We start from the raw sequence: 18,554 nt of genomic DNA, 5'->3' as shown, positions 1-18,554 counted from the left end.
CGCATACAGACCCAGCGCGTGACGCGTGTCTCAAGCACTACATCATCATTAGGCTTTGCTATAATATGTTGCCTGTGTAGTGACTGTACCTGTCACTGTGTGGTGCGGGGACTTGCGAAGTCACGGCCGGTAATGTCATTGCGGGCAGCCCGGGTTGCGGGCTGCAGTACCAACACTAGCGGTGGTTGGGTGAGCGCCGGTTAGCGCGGAGGCACCGCGAGCAGTGTGCGGTGCCGGCTCCCAGTGAGGGAGCGAGAGGGAGCATCAGCCAGCCAGGGTTACTCTGGAGCATGATGCTCTGGCTAACCTGTTGTCACGTGACCGGACGATACTGGAGGGGGGGCACCGATGGATGGGGACCGAGGGGCGGTCACGTGGTCCCGGAGAGCTCTCGGGAACATTCGAGAAGGAGCTCGAGGAGCCTGGAAGGTGGGCGGGGCTAAGGGCGGAGCCAGCCCCAGCCCGGGAGCATATAACGAGAGCTCCGTGAGGAGCTCGGGGTTCTTCAAGTGTTGGTGTTCGAAGATCCACGTCAGGGAGAAGAAGCCTCTAGCCACGCGGTCCGGGGCCCAGCTTGTGGTCCGGACCGGGATAGCGAACCGTGTCTAGTTCTGCCGTAGCGTGGTTAGATGAGGATTCTAGACCTGGGCGTAGGTTGTGTTATGTTCGTGCTGTTATGTGAATGAATAGTGTTGCTCCCAAGATAACGTCTGCGACTCAGTTGGACTCACTACACCTGCACAGCAGACAAGGGATTTGAAACACTTGGTTTTATTAATTAGTTCATCATTAGACCTCCTTTGCCAGTACCAAAATATACTTTTTTCTGGAAACAAAACTGAAACCTTTTTACAAGTGTAATGCGGGCGTAAACGGCCTCGCGGATATGACGTCACGGGGGGGGAGGGGTTAGGTCACGTGGGGGAGAGGGGTGAGCTCTTAAGGGCGGTAACCGGAAGAGACGAGGAGAGAGTGTGGGAATAAAGACAGGGTGAGGCCACGCAGGGCAGAAGGTGGAGAGTGGCGAGATCGCCACGCGGTGAGACTCGGCACCGTCGGTCAGCGGTGACCGGGCACGGGTGGAACGGAGGGCAGCGGTGGAGCTGCAGCGAGAGCAGCTGAAAGACTGCACAAGAAAGCCTGCAGCGGAGCTGCATCGGAGTGGGGAAAGGCTACGGGAGCGACGGCAGGTGTCGAGCTGCCAAGCGGGGAGGCTCTGAGCGAGGGCCGTGTGGGACAAGTTGTAAGAACCCAAATAAAGGACAACGGAGACAGACACAGTGAAAGAGTCCTTTATTACACGAGGAATCATGTGTGCATTAACCACAATACTTGTGGTCAAAATGCAAACAAAAACACACTCTGATAAGTAAAACATTAAAATTAATGAAAGTAAAATAAAATAAAAATCACGACGTTTCGGAGGCAACACAAGTCTCCGTTATCAGGTGGGACCGTCACAGCCAGATTTGCTGCATCAAGTGAGGCAATGATTCAAGATGTAATCCCTTAAAAGCAAGGTGAGGGGGGAGGAGAGGGGGGGGAGCTCATCAGAATGTGGTAGCCAATGAATGGAACGTATCGGGAGGGAGGGGGGCGGGGCTCAAAGACGGCACGACGTGCCACGTAGAACGCATCGGGAGGGGGAGGGGGGGCGGGGCCAAAAGAATGCACGACGTGGTACACGAGAGTCGGCGGCGTGGACGTGGTTGTGCGCAAGCAACTACTGCTGCACACGCCAACGCATTGGACAGAGAGGGGGAGGAGAGGCCAAAAGAGAGTGTGGGGTGCAAGTGTACGTGGACATGTGTGTGTACAAGCACCTGTTGATACACATGATAGAAAAGAACGAAAATGCCCATGTCTTTACCAGTGCTGGCTGAACAATGAAGAGAGTACTGTTAAACACTGGGGATGTTAACACTCGGTAAAGTAAAGTAAAATAGTGCCTGTCAGATAAGATGGTCCAAAAAAGTGTAATTAAGTCTTTTTTGCGTGGTTGATAACATCTTTCCAATGATTACTAAGTTTGTACCCATCATCACGGTTGAAATTATGTCTGTGTTTGTATATTTGTATGGCTTCGTGTACAAACCTTTGATGGTAGCCAGGAGGTTTGCAGAGAACCTTGGTCTCGGAAAAGACAATTTCATGAGAGCCCACCGAGTTGTAGCAATGATCGGCAACGGCCGAAGAATCAGTTCTGCCGTGTTTCAGATCTGACTTGTGCTCGCGGACACGATCAGAAACATGACGTTTCGTTTCTCCAATGTAGCAATCACCACAAATGCAACTCAATTTGTAGACTCCAGGATACTGTAAGTCAGGAACGACATCCTTCACAGATGGAATCAGGCATCATGTTTGCATTGCAAACATGATGCCTTGAATAAAGGTGTCAGTTTTGTACCAGTTAAAAGGGTAAAAACCTACCATTATATTTTGCCACTGGTAAAAGAGATCTCATAGTGTAGATGGAATCAGATCACGGATTTCATGCACCGTACTGAATCGGACTTGGATCTTATGTTTGTTTAGAATTTTGGAGATCTTTTTGGTCACGCCTGCTATGTATGGTAACGTGATAGTTTTGGTCGGAGTTTCATGTGGCTGTTTCTGTGTGGTGGGAGAAACAGCTTGGCGGATAGTGCAGTCAGATTATCCGTTCATCCTGAGGGCCCGATGTACATGTCTTAATTCACCGGTCAGGTGGTGTTGGTCAGAAATGCCATGGGCTCACTTTACCGAGTGTTAACATCCCCAGTGTTTAACAGTACTTTCTTCATTGTTCAGCCAGCACTGGTATAAACATGGGCATTTTCGTTCTTTTCTATCATGTGTATCAACAGGTGCTTGTACACACACATGTCCACGTACACTTGCACCCCACACTCTCTTTTAGCCTCCCCTCCCCCTCTCTGTCCAATGCGTTGGCGTGTGCAGCAGTAGTTGCTTGCGCACAACCACATCCACGCCGCCGACTCTCGTGTACCACGTCGTGCATTCTTTTGGCCCCGCCCCTCCTCCCCCTCCTGATGCGTTCTACGTGGCACGTCGTGCCGTCTTTGAGCCCCGCCCCCCTCCCTCCCGATACGTTCCATTCATTGGCTACCACATTCTGATGAGCTCCCCCCCCCTCTCCTCCCTCCTCAACTTGCTTTTAAGGGATTACATCTTGAATCATTGCCTCACTTGATGCAGCAAATCTGGCTGTGACGGTCCCACCTGATGACGGAGACTTGTGTTGCCTCCGAAACGTCGTGATTTTTATTTTATTTTACTTTCATTAATTTTAATGTTTTACCTACGTGACTTTACCGAAAAAAACCTAAGAATATGAATCCTTGCAGTCACGAAAGCTTCAAATCTAGAACACTGATAATATATGCATTGTCCTTGAAACTGATTGGTCCACACTAAAGATGGCTTTCTTTTGAGCCTCGTCTCAATTGGTGCTAGACCAGAGGACGCCAAAAGGCGTACAGCTCAAAGACAAAGGAGGTCTAATGATGTAGCTGCTTACCCCGAGCCCTCATTACTTTGATAGTGCATTGTCTTTCAGTTGCAAGGACAATGCATATATTATCAGTGTTTTTTTTGCATTTTGACCACAAGTATTGTGGTTAATGCACACATGATTCCTTGTAAAAGGTTTCAGTTTTGTTGCCAGAAAAAAGGGGAGAAACCCTATTATTTTATTAATTATTATTATCAATGTTATGTTTGTTACCGAATATGCCTGATGTGATGTTTAAAAATGCAAAAGTATATGATTTCTCAATACGATTAAACGTTTGAAACTGGATAGCTAACAGCAATTAAGTTAACATAATCATGTTAACATTCTCGAGCGATGCATCAGGTTGCTCCATTCGAGTGCGTGGGGTATCAATATTCAGTATCCAGATCATCTCGAAAGCCTCCCGTGCCTCGTGTGTGGCCACCCCCCCTATGAATCCCACCTCTTTCCCCGCCCCCTGTGAAAACGTACGCCGCTGCGTGCAAGCTCAGTTCTGTTTGCGCCTTCCTTCTCTATGTACGTCGCTTCCCCGGGTGTGCCACCGGTTACATGGTTTTGTAAAGGACAAAACAGCAGCATTCGCATTTTTGTATATACAGAGTGTTTTGGTTGGACATGACGTTCTCTGTGTACAATTACTTCAAGCCTCTGCTATTAAATTTACGTGTAAATTATGCTTCCCGTATTGCAATTGGTGGCGAACATGCAACTGAGATGAGTCACGTTTCCTAGTTTACACAGCAGGCAATTATGAGCAATCAGCCTGCTCTGCGGGTGTGCGGTGGGCATGCCTCGTCTGAGTCAGTGGCGAGGGCAAGCAGATGCTCACCGTTAGGCCACATTCCCACATCGTGTCTAAAACTCATATAAAGGCATTACAGTAGACCCTCGATTATTCGCGTGTGGTTTATCCGATTTACGGATTAACCGCTCACCTGAGATTTTTACATGAATGAATAACTCATGGCATTTCCCTTAAACCTAAATGAATAATCTAAAAGCAGTTACACATTGTTATTATTTAAAATGTTTATTGCAAGTCACGTGCACAAACCGCACAAATTTGTACTCCGGATAATCCTAAATCCACGTGACCGCCTCTACAGTACAGTAGTTTCAGATCTTTAACACAGTGGGCGGAGTTTGATTGACGTTGATTGGCATGGCTCTGCCGTCCACTTAGTGGGCCGAGTCTTCTGCGCGGGAGCAGGAAAGTTGTTATCACTGAGCACGCGCATCAATTGCTCATTTATACCTTTATTCGTGGTTTTAGCATAGCGATCCACGGAAAGTGGTTATTTTTTCGGATTATCCTTGCCATTAGCGCGGATAATTGAGCCTACTGTACTTTGAATATCACCATTTTTGTTCTTGACAGGTGTGATGTGTTTATGTTTTGTTTTACTTATTTTGCACCATACGTAGCCAACCGTGCAAATCGCAGGTGCGGGATGATAGTTCATACCCACGCAGTCACAAAAGCTCCAAATCTCTCAATGACATGCTGATTTCTCTATCCCCCGCCTCTCTCTGCCCCTCCCTCTCTCTATTTAAGGCCTCGATACAGAGGCGTTGTTTCTCTGTGTGCCTTTGTGTGTGCCTCTCTCTCTGTGTGTTTCTGTGTTATCTCTCTTTGCTTGTGTGTCTGTCTATGTGTCTCCGTGTCTGTTTTGTCTCTCTCTCTCAAATTTAGCAATCTTTGGAAGAACGTAATCAATCAGGTGGGGTGTTGACTTATGTTACTAGGTCTGTTTTCTCTTTCATTTGTACCTGATGATGATTGCTTGTGTTGCAATCGAATCGTCGTATGCTAGTATTTAATATTTTTTTATTTCTACGTGACTTTACCGAAAGAACCAAAGAGTACTCCATTTCCCTCCCACAGTTAAAAAATATATATTTGACCAGGTAAGGGGCCGTCCATAAATGACGTCACGCGATTTTGAACGATTTTTGACCCCCCCCCCCTTCGTCACACGACGTCACAAAAAGTCAGACCCCCCTCGAATATGACGTCACAAAGCTCTGCCCCCCCCCCTAAAAAAATGTTGTGTATTTTTATTTAAAGTTGCGCATTTTGATGTGACGTCACATTTCTCACCCCCCCCCCCCCCCCCGTCGTCACACATTGTCACAAATGTCTGACCCCCCCCCAGGCGCGTGACGTCATTTATGGAGGGCCCCTAAGGCCAACTGAGCTAAATAGCTCTTTTGCCGAAGTGACTTGGCCACAAATGATAGCTCAATTAAGTGGCGTATCACGTGGAAATGTATTGCAGCCAAATACTGTTTCTATATATGGAGGGGAAATCCAAACTCCGGGAACATCATAGAAAGGTCTTCAGATTATGTGAGGTTTTCTTGTTGAACCTTTCTGCACGTCACAAAATCGTTTGACATTATTGACATCTTCATTTTCAGACGGAAGCCATACCTGAATTCGGCTTGTTTTCAACTTGGCTACGAATTGAGAATGCGACGCTGCAACACAATGGTGTGTACACGTGTCAGTACCATCACGAAGACATGCGTAGATACGACGAAGCTGACGCCACTGATGAGACAGAGGCACGAGGTGCCACTGTGAGAGTTTATGTGCAAGGTAAGTTTTACGTCATCATTAATGTCACGACCATCATCATCAGCATCGTCCCCTGTGTCAATGAAGAAACTTTTTTTACGACGGTCTTTTTAAGTTCGGTAAATGAAATGTTTTGTTCGCAAAATACGTTTTGTTTTTTGTTTAACAACGTGAATAATCCCTCGCACTTTGGGTTTATATCTGACCTGCATCTCAGTGCTAAGTGCAATCACTCCCTATCCTCGACCTCCAACGGGTAACTTAGCCTAAACAGTTGTTCACTGAACGTTCCTGTTATGGCAGCAGTGTTGCCACCTCTGAAAGTACAAAAAAACGAGGACACATCGTGGACATAAAAGGGCAGAAGAACAACGTGTAATTGGGACTGTTTTTCAGCAATGTTTTCTATTATGGTGAGCGCGCAAGTCCGATACAACGCGTCGATGGTTTCTTGGGGGAGATTTTCGGCGCTTGAACAAACACGTCTAGGTGTGGGGAAGGAATGCCCGGTGCCCACCCTGAGGGGGTCTTCCGACGGGGGATGAGGGGGGGAAGGAGGGGTGGGGAGGAAGTAACCAGCATTCTAAGGGCAGATCAGGGGTGTGGGGAAGGAGGTGCAGAAGGGACATGCTGTGAATCAAGTGACATACTTCATGTGTTTGGGGTGACTATGTAATTGGGACTTTGAATGTTATTAATGGATTTCCTAAGGACAGCTACCTTAAAAGGAAGATGGTACTGGGAAAACCAGTAAAAGTGGCAACCCACCCTGCCAATCCATACGGCCAAAATGGGGAATCATTGTCCCTTATTGACGGGAACACGGAACTCTTTCCCGACAGCGCGATACGACTGCCCTCGAGAGGTCTCTGAAAAAAAAGTCTTCCACTCGGAGTGACATTTCACTCGATATGAGGGTTCCCCGCCGCAAAGGTTCCAACACTGCTCGTCGCCGTGCGCTTTCCAGACGGGCGCTCGCTGTTCGTGCCCTCGCGGAGTGAGCACGCGCAGGTGGTGATCGTGCACGCAGGGGACGTGGCGACTCTCCCGTGCCTCGTCACCTCGCCACGCACGGCGGTGTCGCTCCGTCACGACGCCGCTCCAGCAGCCGCCGCGCCTGGCAGCGGCAGCAGCAGCAGCATGCCGCCTCGACTGTCCGCAACCACGCACAGAAACAACGTCGCAGTGGGAGAAAGTGTCACCCGCCAGATGCAACGTAGCGCCCAAACGCCGCAACACCAAACTGCCACAAACCAAAGTGCGCACTCCTCAAACACCCCCAGCAATGCACTTCAAAAGCAGCCGCTCCCCATCGTGAACCCTGCCGATTACATCCAAACGCTCGAAGACAAAATTAATGGCAAAGCCGGGATACCTCCTTCCAATGCTATGGCGAGCACAGGGCCGTCTTCGAATGTCACAACCGTCCACTCCACCAAATCCGGCGGAGTGTCGTTCGCTGCCGCGGTGCCGAGTGCGGGGACCCCTCGGGCAGCGTGGTACGTGCCCGGCGTGGGCCTGCAGGCGAACCTGCTGCCCGGGCGCTACCGCTGCGTCGCACGTCTGGAGGGACGCACGCAGGAGTCGGAAGAGTACCACGTGATGGTGCTCGCAGGTGCGCAGCGCAATCACCTCCGTCGACACCGACTGCAGCGCAACCGAGGAATGTCACGGGGGGGGCCCACAAAAAAACTTGATAACCCACACACAATCTTATTGTCCATCTAGCAGCATTTCGTTGAGAGTAGCAGAAAGAAGTGGATAAAGGAAGGCATCTTTTGAGTAGTTATTGGGCAGCCAGCCATCTGTGTGGGGGAGATGACGCGTGGTGATCACAATTTCGGAAGTGGGTTGTAAAGTGTTCCAATGAGGCCTGCGTAGATTATCTTTAAAATTGGAAATATGTGGATTATCCATTTTTTTCCCAGGACACGCCTCAAATGCCGCATCGTTTTAATCGACAAGCGGAATTTAAATGTCGGTTTCAGTGTAAGGCATCAGACATTAATCTCATAGAAGAGTATGTGTGAAACTACCCACCGTAGTGTGTTGAGATTGGTGTTATTTAAAAAGGCCAGTTGTAAGGTTATTCAGAAGAATACTTTTTGGTTCTTTCGGTAAAGTCACGTAGGTATAAAATTAAAAAAATCACGACGTTTCGGGCGCAACACAAGCGTCCATCATCAGGTGGGAAAGCATGGTCTGCTGCTGAACCAGGCTGTTTTAAACTGTGTTGCGCCTGAAACGTCGCGATTTATTTTATTTTCTACCTACGTGACTTTACCGAAAGAACCAAAGAGTATGGATTCCTGCAGTCACGAAAGCTTCAAATCAAGATTATTCAGAAGAATGTCTGGAAATGGTTCTCGGAACTGCTCTGTTTAGATTTCCAAATGGAATCTCTGTTTCACGACACTCATCTCATAGCGCACCGGGAACACAACCAGGGAAACGACAGAAAAAACATCTAAAGATACAATAATTTCACCTGGTAGTTATACAAAAAAAAGAAGACATCTCCAGTGATATCAGCTCCACATTGAGACACAATTGATCTTTCCAATATTGTATCTGTTTGCAAACTAGCAGACGCAAGGCCATGAATACCAGCTCACTGCATGTGGTACATATTAGCAGAGGTGGGACAAAGTCATTGTTATGCAAGTCCAAGTCGAGTCGCAAGTCATCAAATTCATGACTCGAGTCTGACTCGAGTCCAAGTCACATGACTCGAGTCCACATCTCATAGGTGGGACAAAGTCATTGTTATGCAAGTCTAAGTCGAGTCGCAAGTCATCAAATTCATGACTCGAGTCTGACTCGAGTCCAAGTCACATGACTCGAGTCCACACCTCTGCATATTAGTGCTTAAGATGTGCTGACGGGCACAATACCACTCCAGTGAGATGTGTGTGCGTGTCTCCTCGTGTGGCTGACTGTGTGTGTGTGTGTCTCCTCGTGTGACTGACTGTGTGTGTGTGTCCACGTGTGGCTGTGTGTGTGTGTGTCTCCTCGTGTGACTGTGTGTGTGTGTGTGTCCACGTGTGGCTGTGTGTGTGTGTGTCTCCGCCTGTGACTGACTGTGTGTCTCCGCTGACTGTGTGTGTGTGTCTCCGCCTGTGGCTGACTGTGTGTGTGTCTCCGCTGACTGTGTGTGTGTCTCCGCTGACTGTGTTTGTGTGTGTGTCTCCGCTGACTGTGTGTGTGTCTCCGCTGACTGTGTGTGTGTGTGTCTCTGCTGACTGTGTGTGTGTGTCTCCGCTGACTGTGTGTGTGTCTCCGCTGACTGTGTGTGTGTGTCTCCGCTGTGTGTGTGTGTGTATCTCTGCTGACTGTGTGTGTGTGTCTCCGCTGACTGTGTGTGTGTCTCCGCTGACTGTGTGTGTCTCCGCCTGTGGCTGACTATGTGTGTGTGTGTCTCCGCTGTGTGTGTGTCTCCGCTGACTGTGTGTGTGTCTCCGCTGACTGTGTGTGTGTCTCCGCTGACTGTGTGTGTGTCTCCGCTGACTGTGTGTGTGTGTCTCCGCTGACTGTGTGTGTGTGTGTCTCCGCTGACTGTGTGTGTGTGTCTCCGCCTGTGGCTGTGGCTGTGTGTGTGTCTCTGCTGTCTGTGTGTGTGTCCACAGTCTCACAGCTCCATCCCGTGGTGGACTCGCCACGTGCCGTGGTGCGGCGTGGCGACACAATCACGCTCACGTGCACCGTGACGGGCAACGACATCGTCACGTTCACCTGGAGACACCCTCGCAAGCCGGTATGGCACTTGTGCTTCGGCTATTATTATCATTATGTGCGCTTCAATTCTTATCTCATCGAAACGTTATTTTTTTTATAGCGCCTTAGCTAAGGCGCTTTACAGAGAATTCCGACCGATAAAACACGTGGATGTGATGGTGGAGGTGAGGTGAATAAAATTGATGAGAGGAAGCAATGGGGGCGAATCTGTGACGATTCGTGAATTCGGTGAAAGCGAAATTGATGACAGTGAATTATGATAAATGGATTGAATGAATGGGGAATGAGTGATAGCCACGCACAGATGTTCTTCTTCTGGTGGCTAGGAGATGTTCTTCTCCCTCGCCTGGTATGCTGCTGTATATTTGGAGTTTGCGTGTCTCTCTCCCGGTGGTCGCGTGGATTTTTCTCCGGGTCCTCCGGTTGTACCCTCCACATTTAGAAACACGCGTTTAGGTTATTTGGTTGGTATAAATTTCCACATGATAATCCACTTCGTTGAGCGATCATTTGTGGCCAGGTCGCTTCTGAAAAAGAGCTCTATACGTCTCAGTGTGCCTTACCTGGTAAAATAAAACATCGTTTTTTTTTATTTATAATGAGAATTTGAAGAGGGAACAGTAACGGTGGTGGTTATGAGGGGGAGATTAAGGGGTCGTGGGGTGAGTTGGAGGTACCAATAAACTAGTGAGAGAAGGTGACTGTGACTGCTTAATGTGGAGAGGGACGTTGGTTCCAGTGAAGGGGGGCGAGAAGAGAGAAAGAGCGAAAGCGTGGATTGACGATGTGGAATTGTCATTGACGAGCAGTGAGTAGAAGTGTCAGGATTCATTACCCGATACATGCCCATTGCGCTTTATTTATTTTGTAATGTACACTTTGCGATGAATCTTTCATTTGGGCTATAAGACTCAGAGGGGCCAACTTACGCTCCGCCAATTCCCGCACCGCCGATTAGCACGGTTGGCTGCATATGGTGCAACAAAAGTTCAAAATACGGTACAAACAAAGCATGTCATGAGCATGTTGGTAACTATTGCTGTATCTCATGCTCACAAATTATTTAGAGGGGGAGGGGGGCGACTGTGGGGAGGGGGGGGGCTGTGGGTAGAGTACACCCCACTTCGAAGACCAGGACCTTGACCGGCAACATTGTCACTGTTTGAACTTTTACGCAACGATGTTGAACATTGGGGTTTTATTGTGAACTTCCCTAAGACAAGATCGACGACAGTTGGAAGTAGGAAGTGGGAATGTAGTGAAGGACTTGACGTGGCAATGTGCCATCCATATTTACGCAGGCATGTGCCATAATGCACAGAGGGTTGCAAGAATCAGATCAAGCAACGTAGACCTTTAGCAGGGAATGCTTTCTTGATGGCCTAATCACATCAGTTTGGAAGAGTACAATGGTCACCCTGAGTTACAAGGTGAGGGATTGAGGCTGGAGTGATATCTGTGTCACTGTGCGATGTCAAAAAATGCACTTTAAATCAAGGGAAAGGAGGCTCATAACCTCTGCACACAGGGACATTCAGAGGCTACTCGTAGTTATGTAATGGGTTCCGGAGACACTTGTAGAGGTAACTTCTTTATTACAATACAACATTCCAACAGTCCTGATACTTCTTCACCTGAAGACGGCTGCTTGCGTTGGAGCCGAAACGTCGTGAGAATTATTTTATTATGTTTTATTTTTATTATTTTATTACTTCCCTTCTACGTGACTTTACCGAAAGAACCAAGAAGATGAATCCCTGCAGTCACGAAAGCTTTAAATCGAAATTTAAAAGTCCTGATACTCTGTTACAGCCTAGGAACACAGCCTAGGAACACGGCCTAGGGACACAGCCTAGTCTGGCTACGCTCTCGGGTCCTCCGGCTACAATTACCCTAGGGGAGGCTACCTGAACCGACCCAGCCAAGGTGCGGGTCTAGACTCTGGCTTCCTCAGAACTTGCCCTTACAAGGACGTAGAGCCGGGAGTCCCAGAGTCCCACCACTGGCCCGCACAGCGTCCCGGTCCTTAGAAGGACAAGCGGGACGAGGGGGTCCAGGGTCCTAGCTGGCTGGTCTTGGGTCTTGAGCTGCGACTGGCCCCCAATCGGCCAGGGAGCGGCTCTTTTATGCCTCTTGCCCATCGAGGGGTGGGGTTGTGTGTGCCCCCAGATACCCCACAGAGCACACACAGCCCCCCCGTTGGTGGCGCTAAGGGGCTTAGCTGTCTGGGATCCTGGGATCCCAGAGCCTGGCGCCGAGGGCTTAGCTGTCTAGGATCCTAGAGGCCCCAGCAGCCCCTCCCCTCTTGGGCTAGCACAGTGGCCCCTCCCCTGAGGGTCCGAGGTACCTGCAGATGGGCCCTGTCCACCAGGGTCCGAGGTACCTGCAGATGGGCCCTGTCCACCACTGCTGGTAAGTGTGGCCCACCTATGACACTACAGTTACATGGAGCGATTTAGGGAGACAACTTGACAGTTTAGAGTCGAACATGGAAAGATAGTATTGAAGATGTCATCCGTAAAAGAAGGTTACAATGGGTAGGGACACACATGCAGTGTGTAGGAGGGCAGGTTGCCGAGACTAAAGGGAATACCTAAAGCCAGACGTTGGCAGACTGTAAGAGCGGAACTTGACCAGTGGGTGTAGGCCTTTAAAACAACAATTGTGGGATTGAGCGGAAAGATGAGAGAAACAAAACGGTGTGGTGGAATCATCAGAGTTGGCCATGATGGCCTCTTGCTCTTCACCTCATCCTCCACCACAGGAAACACGGAAATATCACCGCCTTCACAGGAATGATGCCAGTGGAGATGCGCACCACGCAATGCCGACTCAGTGTTTGCGGTGGGTGGTGTGTGCGCAGGTTGATGGGGGCACGTCGCACACGAGCGTGCACGAGCGGCGCATTTCTGGCGGCGGCATGCAGATCGTGCACACGCTGACCGTGCCGCTGGCCGACGAGCGTGACACCGGCGTGTACACGTGCACGACCGAGAATTCGTACGGACAGGCGAACGAGAGCACTCACATCACCGTGTTGGGTAAGCGAACCGCCGAAACGTACTCCGCACACAGACAAAGATCTCCCGTATAGCCTTTAAACAAACTGTTGGGAATAATTCTGTTAGCGAGCGCCTATGAAGGCTGGCATGGTATGCATAAATATGGGGGTGGGTGGCCAGTACCATGCCCGACCGCCTTTTTCTCCCCAGCGACGATGTTTGCACACCTTACCAGGTACTCATTTGAGGTTGAGTCGACCTAGAGGAGGACGAAGACGGGTTCAGATATTCGTCAACGATGTTGGCCGTGAGCGGGAATCGAACTCTGGTTGACAAGCCAGGACGTAACACGTGATGCTATGGCTAGTAGTACTAACAGCAACCATGCAAATACAAAACGTTGTAAATGTATTGTACGATTATGTCCAATTATAAATGAGCAATTAATATTACTGTATCATAATTATTGGATATATGAATGCTCACAAGAGTGAATGCTAATTGACTTGAATATAATTAGGGGCCGTCCAGAAATGACGTCACGCACCTGGGGCGGGGGGGGGGTCAGACATGTGTGACGATGTGTAACAAGGGGGGGGGGGGTTAGAAATGTGACGTTACATCAAAATGCGAAACTTTAAATAAATATAAACAACACGTTCTACTTAATTAAATAGACTTTTTAATAAATGTTTTCTCCTACAACATCAGAGTGCAGCGCCACATTAAATACGCACTACAATGACAATAGATAAAAGCGATTTGAAGCATGTTTTGGGGGGGTGGGGGCAGAGCTTTGTGACGTCATATTTGAGGGGGGGTCTGACTTTTTGTGACGCCGTGTGACGAGGGGGGGGGGTCAAAAATCGTCCAAAATCGCATGACGTCATTTATGGACGGCCCCTAATGTTATCATCAACTTACATTTACTCGTTCTTCCGCAGACAAGGGGTTTGTCCGCGTGCGGCCTCACATCGGCCCCGACGAGTCTGCAATGCTCCTGAGTTCGCCCCTCTACGAGGTGGACATCTTCGCATTTCCACCTCCTCTCTCTGTCTTCTGGACAAAAGACGGCAGACGCTTGTTTGACAAGAACAAACACCGCCATCGCCCAAACGATCAGGCTCAGTTCGCTCGTCACCACCAGGAAGGAAAGCAACCAACCGAAGGTAGCGGACCAGACCACAAGCGCCGCAAGCAGACGGGTGACAGCAAGACGAACGATAACCTCATAACGAGCAGTCGGACCGACCCCAGGCGGAGCGATGCTCAGAAAATGATGGACGCTCGATTCGAGAGGCGCTTGGAGAACGACAGGCAGACTGCTGCGAGTGAGCAGACTGGCGGAGGTCCGTTGCGTCGCGATCGAGCAAGTGAGCCTGCGGACAAAGCTGCGCCTGACAGCCAACAAGACGACAAGAAGGGGGTGCGCTCCGGCGATCATGGAGACAGCCACGCACACATTGGCTTTGAAGCTGTAGATCCACGGAATAACCAGTAAGTGATGCTACCTGAATGCACCTATTGTAAGAACTGTACGACTAATATGGCCATGCACTACAATATCATAGTTCATGCAGAGATGCAGGGATGCTGTCAGGAACCATTCGAGAGTAGGACAACCCCACACTTTCACAATGTGGCTGCACCTCCGATTGGAGATGCACAAAGTCTTCTGCGCACACTCGCCGCTCGTTTGAGCTTCAAGACACAGAGGGCTTTTTTATTTTTTAGATACGCGATCTCTGTGTGCTTAACACTTAAGTGTTTAGTATCTGAATCGTTCGTGGTGGCAGTGACGACGCTGGGCATTTCAGGCGTGATGGCCGTGTGTGGCTATTGTGACACTGCGATGATTGTCTGGTGACGTCACAGTTACCGCGGCTGGCTGGGCCTCAGCCGCGTGGCGCTAAGCGATGAAGGCCTCTACTCGATCGTGGTGGAGAACAGCGATGGCAATGCCAGCTACAGCTTCTACCTGTCCATCAATGGTAAAACGCCCCTTTTATAAGGAGGCGTCAACATTGCCACGGTTTTCTTACGCTGCATGAGCTACTGTTGTGTATTTACTGTTGATTTGTTTTTCATTATAAACACAATTTTTATTTGTATTCTCAAAATAAGCACAACAATCTTTCTTCTGCATTTTTGTTTTTGGTTGGAAAATCTACTGTTTGTTATATCGCAGCATCACAACATCATGATCATCACCAACATTTCAAACCCCTGCCATCACTGATCTCGTCCATCAGTGTCATGTTATATAATCCATTCAGAGAACCCCTTAGCGTAAGGAACCAGCTAAACACTGTCACAAAACCATTTCGGCAACATCATTGTTTACAAATATGTAATTTGACGTTTTCGTGACTGCAGGGATCCATACTCTTTGTTTTCTTGCTGTGGTTGTCCCACGAAACGTCGTGATTTAATTTATTTTATTTTATACCTACGTGACTTTACCGAAAGAACCAAAGAGTATGTATAAATATGTAATTCAACACAAACATCACGTAGGACAATGGCACCAGTGCGGGTCGTAATTATGGCGTTGACTCTCTCAGTGCCAGCAGCCATCACGAAGCTGTCGGACAACCCGGAGCAGGGCGACAATGGCTGGAGCGGAGCGCACCGCGTGGTGTGCGTGGCGCGTGGCTCTCCCAAACCACGCATCGAGTGGTTCGCCTGCAGCCAGCAGCACAGGTCGGTAGCAGCGCCGAGCGGGGGAAGCCCTCGCGTCCCACGGCTCTGCGTGTGTTAACTCAATCCCGTTCCGGTATCCTTCATATAGTACGGTAAGGGCAGTCCCCCGGCAGACGAACACCTGACTTACGAACATCCTTACTTACGAACGAGCTTCCATTGGATATGTATTTTTTAGCCAACGTGATTTCGCACTTGCGAACCAAACCGCGAAACAATTTACAGTGTTGCGTGCAAATGTAGAATATTTCTTCTCATTTATGAGTTCAACAATGCTTCCATTTTTTGTTGAACCATAACACATATTTTAACACTGACAGTATGTGCTTTAAATACGGTACATTATTGTGTTCTGACTTACGAACCGTTCGACTTACGAACGGGTCTCTGGAACGGAACCATTCCTGAATTCGGGGACTTCCCGTATTCTTATATCTCACAGGAAGTCGATGGGCATGTCATGTGTGACTGGGGTAAAGTATGGGTCCTTCTACTTCTTCCAAGAATTCTGGCACAGCGTGGAAAAATCAATCCACCGATGTTTATTTGTTACACGCAGCATCCCGTTTTGCCACTTCGGGGCCATCCATAAATGACATCACGCACCTAGGGGAGGGGGGGGTCATACATTTGTGACGATGTGTGACGATGGGGGGGGCGGTTTGAAAAATGTGACGTCACATCAAAACTTTAAATAAATATAGACAACACGTTCTACTTAATTAAATAGACTCAATAATAAATAGTTTCTCCTACAACATCAGAGTGCAGTGCCACATTAAATACGCACTACAATGACAATAGTTTAAAGCGATTTGAAGCATGTTTTATTTTTTTTGGGTGGGGGGCAGAGCTTTGTGACGTCATATTTGAGGGGGGTCTGACTTTTTGTGACGTCGTGTGACGATGGGGGGGGGGGTCAAAAATCGTCAAAAATCGCGTAACGTCATTTAGGGAGATCTGTGGTGCATCAGCACAGAATAAGAACAACACCAAAGTGTTCCGTATGGAGGAACAGGCAACATCGGAACAGAACGCGTCAGAGATGTTGGCATAAATTGTGCTTAAAGAGCCAAAATGAACGATATTAAGAATAGGCAAAAATACCCCCTGTAGGGGTCCCCTTGGAGCCCCCTCTCGTGGAAGCCCTTCTGCCAGCGATGCTGTAAGCAAGCAGGGCTGTGCCTCACATTTAAATAACTAGGTTAGCATTAATTCTAGGTTAGCATTCATTCAGATTGAGTCTTTTGCAAGGGTGACCTGGGGCTACTTTGAATTGGGCAGCTTTTATTAATGTTCGGCCGTCACATAAGCATGCAGCAGCGTACTCTTGCGAGTGGTAATTGAATGTTTAGCGTCAGCATGATTTTCCAGTTGATTAGGATTCATAGTCAGCCTTACTGAATACCAAGCCTCTTTTACTATTTTACTACTTTGGGTGAGTCGGAAAACCCAGAGTGTAGAGTAATGCACAACACGCAAAAGTGCACAGAGATATGTGATGAACCTACTTTCTGTTTTGCTGACCACAATAACCCTGCAGATTAGATGTCTATACGCATGACCTCTGCAAAAATAAACAAACCCCGACTACAACACATCTTTTAAAACATGTTTTATATATATATTTATATTATATAAACACAGTTTTTTTTATACTCCCGCGTGTGTTTCGTTTACGACCGTTACATACCCTGCGCTCGTTCTCTGCAATGTCGAAGTTTTTGTCTTTCCTTTGTTGCTGCTGCTGCTATGCTCACGTAGCACTACAGATCTCCCGCTCTTATTTTGCCACTCGGTTCTTCGTTATTTTTGTCCTTTTCATGCACGGCACCTTGAGACACTGTGAAAGGCCCTTAACAAGAGCAAATGATCAGTATTGTTATTGCCGAGTGTGAGATTGCAGGCTGCGTTATCATGCCCAGTGACATTGCTGTGGTGGAGTGGTCAGCTCTCCCAATCAAATATTCGGAATTGCTTTGCAGTCTCTCTAGTGTAATAAAGGACTCTTTCTCAGTGTCGATCTCCGTTGTCCTTTATTTGGGTTCGTATAAATCTCGCTCACACGGCGTCCTCGCTCAGGCCCGCGTCTCCTCCGACGATCACTCCACAGCCACCCTGCTGCTCCGTTCTGCAGCCTCACTGCTGCTCCGCCCTGCAGCCACACTGCTGCTCCGCTCTGCAGCCACCCTGCTGCTCCGTTCTGCAGCTAGCCTTCCACAGCCCGCTAGCCCTCTGCGCCCTGACACCGATGGCTGACGGTGCCGACGTCTCTCAACACGTGGCGATCGCGCCACCCTCCCCGTACTGCCCAGCGTGGCCTCCTCCCGTTTCACTCCGTCTCAACTCCCCGATCCCCTTCCGGTTCTCTCCCTAAATCCTCTCCCCCACGTGACCCTAACTCCTCCCTCTCCTCACGTGTGACCCAGACTCCGCCCCCCTCAATCCTTGCTTGCATTACACTAGGATGCCATTAATGAACCTTATGGCGTATTTTTGGCGACTCCATCCCACCGCGCAACATAAACGCCATGACCCACCTGGCGCGGATCATTCTGTTGTCATGTTGTCCAAGCGCCAAAGCGAGGACGAATGCGCAGAAGAAACAAAACTTTAAAACTTTGATTAGCGCATCGTGCAGAGCTCGTCAAGAGGAATAGATTGCCGTACCGTTCGCCTTCAACAGACATACAATAACATCGCTACGCAGTTTATGCGAGAGCCGGGGGCTTATGGAACCCCGGGGTCCCGCCATAAGGTTCTATTTTGTCCATCACTTCCCTTCTGTTGAAATGAGAATTTGCTGACCAGAAAGAAAGAGGTTCAGCGCTTGACGACTGTGAAATTTCATTGTGATTTGTGAATGAGGCATTCACTGTTTAATAGGGAACGGCAAGAAGGTCTAGCACAGAAATGGCTCGCCCAAGCCATCGCTAGCTCTACCAATACCCTCCAAAGGGTTGGTATGGCCTACTCTTCCACGCTGGCCAGATGTCTTGGAAGAGGCGGGTGT

The 18,554-nt window shown here is 48.9% G+C and overlaps 1 protein-coding gene across 2 annotated transcripts in view; it reads left to right on the top strand.

Moving 5' to 3' along the window:
• Positions 1 to 18,554, top strand: part of LOC144933392 (platelet-derived growth factor receptor alpha-like) — a 51,830-nt gene that overhangs the window by 13,858 nt on the left and 19,418 nt on the right. For both annotated transcript variants that reach the window (XM_078858107.1, XM_078858108.1), the window contains exons 4-10: positions 5,942 to 6,122; positions 7,069 to 7,716; positions 9,728 to 9,855; positions 12,700 to 12,877; positions 13,783 to 14,335; positions 14,714 to 14,829; positions 15,403 to 15,541. In XM_078858107.1, the coding sequence (XP_078714233.1) occupies positions 5,942 to 6,122; positions 7,069 to 7,716; positions 9,728 to 9,855; positions 12,700 to 12,877; positions 13,783 to 14,335; positions 14,714 to 14,829; positions 15,403 to 15,541 (1,943 nt within the window). The remainder of the gene's footprint in view (positions 1 to 5,941; positions 6,123 to 7,068; positions 7,717 to 9,727; positions 9,856 to 12,699; positions 12,878 to 13,782; positions 14,336 to 14,713; positions 14,830 to 15,402; positions 15,542 to 18,554) is intronic.

The sequence above is a fragment of the Lampetra fluviatilis genome, chromosome 7 (assembly GCF_964198595.1).
Source record: "Lampetra fluviatilis chromosome 7, kcLamFluv1.1, whole genome shotgun sequence".
In the NCBI taxonomy this organism is placed as follows: domain Eukaryota; kingdom Metazoa; phylum Chordata; class Hyperoartia; order Petromyzontiformes; family Petromyzontidae; genus Lampetra; species Lampetra fluviatilis.
This window is presented reverse-complemented; position numbering and strand designations above follow the sequence as displayed.